General features: G+C 32.6%; 1 protein-coding gene across 1 annotated transcript in view; it reads right to left on the bottom strand.

Annotated features, from left to right (window-relative positions):
• Positions 1-5,157: 5,157 nt before the first annotated feature.
• The window catches only part of stg1 (stargazin-like protein), a 223,071-nt gene continuing 220,502 nt past the window's right edge, over positions 5,158-7,726 (bottom strand). Inside the window, exons 4-7 of the mRNA XM_066403730.1 lie at positions 7,452-7,592; positions 7,202-7,397; positions 6,015-6,200; positions 5,158-5,833 (exon numbers count right to left, since the gene is read on the bottom strand). Of these exons, the coding sequence (XP_066259827.1) occupies positions 5,410-5,833; positions 6,015-6,200; positions 7,202-7,397; positions 7,452-7,592 (947 nt within the window). The 3' untranslated portion in view covers positions 5,158-5,409. The remainder of the gene's footprint in view (positions 5,834-6,014; positions 6,201-7,201; positions 7,398-7,451; positions 7,593-7,726) is intronic.

Raw genomic sequence — 7,726 nt, 5'->3', positions numbered from 1 at the left:
TATTCATTGTTTTATTGTTAACTCCGGTTCTGAAATTTGCGTTAAAGACCTCCATATCTGATATACAACGTGATTTTTAGGTCACTGACAAAGTGAGGCAGATAAACAGTAAGGTCGCTTTAAGAAAAAAACTTCACGTAGACATATGTCTAATTTCATTTATTTAAGAATTTAGAGGACTTCAATAATTGGATTGGTAATGTTGGTCCAGTTTCATAGCCACCGCAATCTCCCGACTTAAATCCTTTGGATTTATATTTATGGGGTCCTATAAAACAAATTGTGTATCAAGAGACAATTACTACAAAAGTGCAGTTAGATAAAATACAAATAGCTACCGCTGATTTAAGAAAAATAAGAAAATATTCATTCGGGTGAAAAATTAATTATTGTCTTATATCAAAGACCGCAGAAGCTAGGAATCAAATAAAAACAGTTGGTAACTAAAAGCCGATATACCAGGTAACTACTAGCTAACTTTATCTTGAAGATAATTTAAATAGAAACCAAAAAATTAACCTATGATGTGCCCTTATTTCATCGCTTCTACAGAAATTATCCTCTTGGCAAAATTTTGACTACATTTTGATTTTTCTGCATTAACTAAGAGATTGGAAGCTGATCTAGTATAAGCAACCTGATACGTCGTCACTCAACCAAAGTAAAATCAAGACGGATTTGTGACTGAAAGTAAATTAAAACTGAAGTCATGATGTAAATGCTTAAAAAACTTTGCAAATTTCCCATTTGAATTCCCAATGTGGTCTTCGAAGGCTTGAACGCGACACGATATTCCTAGAACTTTCGAGCCAAAGTGAATCTTTAAAGTGCAATTTTTACATGTTTTCAGCAAGACACAATCTCGCACGAACACTCATTACATTTTTACGAAATTAACCTTTAACTCTGTACAAAGTTTTGAAATTGTTTCCGAAATTTTCTCTTGAAATTCGATATTTTTCGCTAGCGAAACGGAAGAAGACTCGGAGACGCTGTTAATCCTGCCAACCGAGGCATTATTGTTATGCTTCCAGGGTCTTTTTTTGCAAAAAACATCGCTCCCGTGTGGTAAATTCTTGTAAAACCACATGGCAATTTGTTTGTACTGAATTCGGATTTTTTTTTATTGAGAATTCTTTGTGCATTTTCATATTCCAATGTAGGTTTAAAATTTCATTATTACTAAATTTAACATTCAAATAGAACTGCAAAATAACATTAGGTTTTTTTTTAACCTTTAACATAATCTCTTAATCTCTCGAAAAAAAACATGAATAATTAAAGGGCAAATCTGCATTGTTAAGCATATTATAAAGCCCCAACAGTACCCGAAAATCGATCTGTTTTATCGGAAATTACAATCAACGAGATTTAAACCCATTCGGGGCTGTAGGGGAAAATTTGCATTGCATCAAGTGCAGTAATTTTCAATTATTTAATGATGGACGGTCTTGGCAGCCATAGTGACATAATGTTCCTATTATTATTATTATTATTATTATTATTATTATAAAATATTTTTAATAATTCACTTCCGAAACGCATAAGAAATCAAACTTATGATTTGTGATTACTAAATCATTTAGTTGGTCAATGAATCATTTAATGAGAGCCCGAAGAAGAGTTTTCCTTTTTGGTAGGCGATTTAAAATTATGTCGGGAAATAATAAATAAATATTTTATTATAAATTGTCAATAAAAGTACTGTATATGCAAAAAAATGTTCAGGAAGTTTTACGCCTTACTCTCATATTACCCGCTTCTGGACAAGTGTGTCCATATCTTTTTTCACAATGTTACCGAGTTTTACAAAGACCACAAAAATTAACAAATGAGTTTTCAGAAGAAAATGTAGCGTTTCATCCGTAGTTTCCGTTTTGAGTTCAGATCTGGCTTGCGGCACTTCTTACTTTATTCCAATTCCAATTCAATTTCGCTATAGACATCTTTGGGCATTAGTTCTAATTACGACTTTAGGAGCTTATCGATTTATACTTTATCCCTGGCGACACCAATCGGATGTTGCCCTAACCTAGTAAATAATGAAAGCCGATGGTATAGGGATCTGCAGTGGCTTAATGCCCGATTTTAATTTTAAACTCCACCTGTAATTAAACTATTGATTTTAACATATAATCAATAAAACATACAACAAATCTAGGCATTAAAGTTTAGAACTAAGACATGTAAAAACTGAGACAAATAAAAATGATCAAACCAAGTAATTAAGTGTATGTGTAATAGATGGTGATATCAATTCCATGAAATTAAATATAGGGTGATTCATCAACAATGGGAAATTCGAAAGCTGGAGATACTACATATCCAATAACGACCAATGGTGGAAACATGCCTTATCCGAATGTTAATATTTAAGGTAACACATGTATTTAAAGTTAAACTTTCATTGTTACCATAATAATTGTTTGAAAGTTACAACAAACATATTTTTTTCAACTTCTTCAACTGAAAGACAGCTAGGAATTTTTTCATATTAAATACTAGCATTATTTTAGCCTTCTCTATAACCTCTAGAATTTATTACATAATCTGCCCAAACACCCTGTATACGTGTTGTAATTTCCAACTTTTTAATTTGCTAACTTTTACCACCTATATTATAAGGTTAAAGCATGTTGAAATAAATCGCTTAAAAACTTTCTATTGCTGGTTTAAGAAGTCTTTAAAATCTAGTTTTTTTTCTCGTCAGTACTCATTAATAAACACAACGAATATCGAAATTCAGTATAAGTTTTATTTAGAATATAGTCATATGTATAACATAGAAATAAAAACATCATTCGTATATACAGGCAACATATACAAAGTCGGTAAGTTTCAGTTTATTATTTAATATTAACAATTTTTTTGTTATTCCCTAGGAATAAAACTTGATTTAGATAACAATTCATAACGATCTATCCATTTTATAACCTTCTAAAAACCATAAGTTTCCATATGTATAAAAAACTGAAAAAGTTGTTTAAAATTTTGTTAAAAGTAGAAAATATCATAATTTGGCACCTACCTAAGTATGTAAATATTTAATAGTTTTCAAAATGTTGTAAAAAATATTATTTATAGTAAATCTATTCTGTAACGTAAGTATGTACAGAGTGTTCACAGAAACCATTACAGATATAAGGTAAATTGTAGCAAAGTTGTGCAATAGGCCTCTCAACAAAACACCTTGGAGGAAAATTAAAAAATTCACCTGATTGTGGCGATTCGGAAAAACAGAAAATTTACAGTGTTTTTATTTTTTTACAACTTTATTTAACAGGATATTGACACTTTACGATTGGTACTTTTCCTGTCCTATAAAATAGCATTTGAAGAATTTTCATCCAACGTTTTGACTCCAAACGACCTTCATTAACTTAATTTTTTTAAATACGCACATTAATTTTTTTTATACCAAATTTAGATTATAAAGAGTCTCCTAGAACAGCAACGTACACATACAGAAAAAAAGAATACTTGGTTTGAATATCTACATTTGTTAGTAGAAACCACTCGGAAATTTCTAATTCTCCAAATGGTATTTTGTTGAATTGAAAGTTGCTCAACTTGGCCACAAATTAATTGTAACTTATATTTCTTATGGTTTCCGAGATTCAAATAGTCACTCTCGAACTTAAAACACCCTGTATATTAAATAACATGACGTATGAATAACAGTATTACAATCTTAACATATCCATTAAATACAGTACTCCATAGTTATTGAAATACTATCAGTGAAATTGTAGATAAAATTCGAAATCAAATATTATCTTGTGAGCCATTGCTTTAACTTCGTTGCTCTTTGAAGATTTTGATGGGGCAGTTTTGAGTCTAAAACTTGAGTTAATTTAACTCTCCTTGAAATCCTTATCATTTATAAGATTAGTTCCATATCGTATAGCATTTTGGCCAACCACTATACACGGAAGAATTCATATTTATATGGATGAGAAATGAAAAATCCGAAAGCAGCAGCACATCAAAGAGTCTCTACAGGCGTAAACATGCCACATCCGAAAGTTAAGAGGTTCTGAACGACAAAGTTGAAGGTAAAATTTCAAATCGTTTTTTTTTTGGATTATTCTTGTTAGAATCTCAAAATTTGTAAAATTCTGTTTTTTACATGACACGTGTTGTAGAGATGAATCTTATTCGCCTCCCAAAAAACATAATTTCGCAAGTTTTCAGATTCGTAACACAAATAATTTGAAAATAATAATAAAAAAATTAATTAAAATTTCAACCATAACACCCTGTAGTTCATTATCATTTCACATATAGCATTTCTAACTTTCAATGCAAGATTTTTTTAACATCCTGTTTTTATGTCACAACTCTATTTATCTTTGAAAATCTTTAAGGAGCACTAAGTCAAATCAGTGGTTCACGAGACTATTGCATTTTGAATTTGGAGTAAGATTCCATCGTTTCCGTTTCATTTGTGAAGTACCTATGTATCTATTGTAGTTTAGGAAAATTAATAAAATTACATTTTATTGGAAATAATTCTAATAATTGATATGTGTAAAATACCTATTTTTTGGGCCACATTGAACTCCATACAGCACAAAATGGTACTAATTATACAGTGTGTTTATAAAATGACGCATAATGTAATTCTTCCTTAAATTGAAGTACATAATTTTTAAAAAATTCAAACCCGTCGCTTTTACATTAAAAAAGGCGTTATTTATTATATGACCTTTTTTATGAATTTATCGTGTATTTCTTTACATACCAATCATAATTTCAATAGTTCACGCGTCACTGCCAATCTTTTCTTTCAAACTGGATTAGAATACGAACAAGAAATTTCGGTATGAAACAGAAAATCAGGGTCAAGAAAAAAGATCAGTGATTGTCAGTGGCGCACGATAAAAAGGTTTGAAGTGGTAAGAGGGCCGACCCCCACAATAAAATCCACTGAAGAGATTCATGATGGTTAGTGGATCCAATAGTGTAGAATTTGAAGAGTCTAAAATAAAATTTTTAAGAAAATATTTAAAAATATACGATAGGAACTATAGGTAAATAATTAACAAAGAAATAATAAAGCGTTTGGCAACCTACGTTCCTATTAACTGTTTCGTCCAACTGTAGATCCTGTATCCTCAGTATAATATTTGACGTTTAAAGCTGTTAAGCTATATGGAGTAACCGTGAGGTTTAAAATAATTACACTATGCGTTATTTACATACTGTATGAACAAAACCTAAGTAAGTACATACACAATATCAAGACATCACTACAAAAAAATAATAATAAATGACAATTAACAATCACTTGCGACGCTAATGTAGCTCCTTGCGGTAGCTGCAAAAATGATCATGTGTAGACAACCCAATACCACAACATCTACACCTCAAAAATCAACAAACTTAAGTCTACCCGTCCCACAAGCCCTACACAGGCGTAGTCCTCCTCAACGTCCCGTCGTTCTCATAATTCTTCCTGCCCCCACCCCGCGAACTTATACTCACAATACTCTGTGCCCTAATCGGTAAGGGCTGATCCAGATCAAACGTCACAAATTCTTGGGGTAAACTGGGCGAATACTCGTCGAAGTACGGCTCTGGAAGCTCGTCCAGATTCACGTCCGCGGTGGTGGACATAGTGTTCACGGTGACGTCACGCGACAACGCTCGCTCCCGATTGGAGAAATGTTCGTCAAACTGGTAGGATATCGTCGGGGGTGGTGGGGGGAAGTCGTAGAAGGAGGTGGACACTTCTTTGAGTGAGGGAGTCGATTGGTGAAAGCGTGAGCGATGCAGGGAGCACGGTGATTCGTGGTGGACGATTTCTTTGGGAGGTGGTGGTGGGGGATACCTGTCAATTAAATGTAAAAGTAATAAATAAAAATAATTCTAAATTCACAGCGTTGTCAAATTTAGATAACTCATCCCCAAAATCAACTAAATAAAGTACTGGTGGGGGGATCGTTAAATATTAGAGACTACTTCCGGAAACTTTTTTTAATATAAAATAGTGGTTTGATATTAATACGTACGTGTTTCTTGCGGGACTCCTAGGAAAGGTAAGCGAATTTGAATTGATGTAATAGTAAGGGTGTCGTTTGCAGGGATAATCGGCGGGTAGTGGCACGTCAATTATCCTGTGAAGGTTCACTATCGAGGGTGGTCTGTTGCCCTTCTTTAATTCGTCGTAGACTTTTCTTTTCCAATGGTAACGTACTCTATAAAAATGAAGATATTAGAAATATGGTGAAACTTTTGAAAATGCATTAAAAAATCAAAATGTAGGATAGGTTTTAACATTTTTAGTGCTTATTGCCCTCCTCACATAGTGAATTAACAAAATTTCAGCTTCTCATATAGCATTAAAAGTGTGCACATGCTTATGCACTTCACGTTCAGCAGACGTTCAGAAAACTACCTTAATTTAAAAATGTACTGTATATATCCCATATTGCATATACGTACCATTATATTGTACGCATATTCATGGGAAGTTCAGAGAGGTATATCTGTTTAAGTACATATGTTCCATGTATATTCTCCATCTAATAGAGTTTTCAGCTACACTAGCCAATGTGACCATAATATCATTTACATACATTCTATATTATATTTGATCTAACCTCCACTTAGTGTATATATCAATTTTACTGTTACTGTCTGGAATATATTGAACCAGCTTTACTTAACTAGCTAACTTAAAGAATTTTTGACGACTATTAATTTAACCCTACAAGTATGTGGACAAATTACGGTCGCCATAAAATCCAGAATTTACATTTATTTTTTAACTCCCTTTTTCAACATTTTGAAAAGTCTCTAATTCCAGGACACTTTATGTACCTGTCTACGCTTCATTGTTTTCTTTTTTTAGGTTCCCTCAATGCGCGGAAATTAGCATATATACTTCAGTTACTTATTTAAATAACACGCATCACGACAACCACCCTTAAATAAATTTAAATTTATAGATCTTTCTGGCAATTTTTGGTCCTCACACAATGGACTCCGTTTTTTGTAGAAATCTCTGGAAGTATTCGGAACTTTTCCAAATTTGAAACAAATTTTAAATGAGTTTTACATTGCACATGTTTGCCTTAATTTAACCGATTCTGCGTTTCTTAAGCTATGGAAAATTCCCATATATTCCTACGAATTTGTAGTATCTTGTATATAGAAAATAGAATCAACTACATAAAATTGATGTCCTGACACTTACCTATACATAAATAGAAAAACACAGCCTATTCCTGATAATTTGGTGGAGAACAGTCCGACTATGTACAGCAGGAACGAGTATCCGTATTCGTATTCCAGCAAAGGCGGTCTTATTTGGGACTGAGGTCTTAGTTTGCTACCTACTTCGGCTTTGAACACTGATATATACACGATTAATCCTAGTAACATTATTAACCCTGAAACAGCATTTTATTAATACTTAATCGAAACAAATAACTTAAAAGCCTTGCCTGTAAAGATAAAAAGTAATCCAGATATAAAAGTGTATATTCCCCTATATTTAACGCACTGGCCCAAGATACAGCAGATAAAGGCCGCGATCATCATGCAGCTAGCCACGAGGAAAAATACTCCTGCTTTGGATACTACATCTAGAAGAAAAGGATTAGTCAGTACTGCATTGAATGTAATATTATGAAAATTCTATAGCATATATGTGAGAAAAATGTAGCTGACAAAATGTAGAATTAGGGCTTTGATAATAAAAGAGAGACATCATGCATGG

Source organism: Euwallacea similis, chromosome 30 (genome assembly GCF_039881205.1).
Source record: "Euwallacea similis isolate ESF13 chromosome 30, ESF131.1, whole genome shotgun sequence".
In the NCBI taxonomy this organism is placed as follows: domain Eukaryota; kingdom Metazoa; phylum Arthropoda; class Insecta; order Coleoptera; family Curculionidae; genus Euwallacea; species Euwallacea similis.
This window is presented reverse-complemented; position numbering and strand designations above follow the sequence as displayed.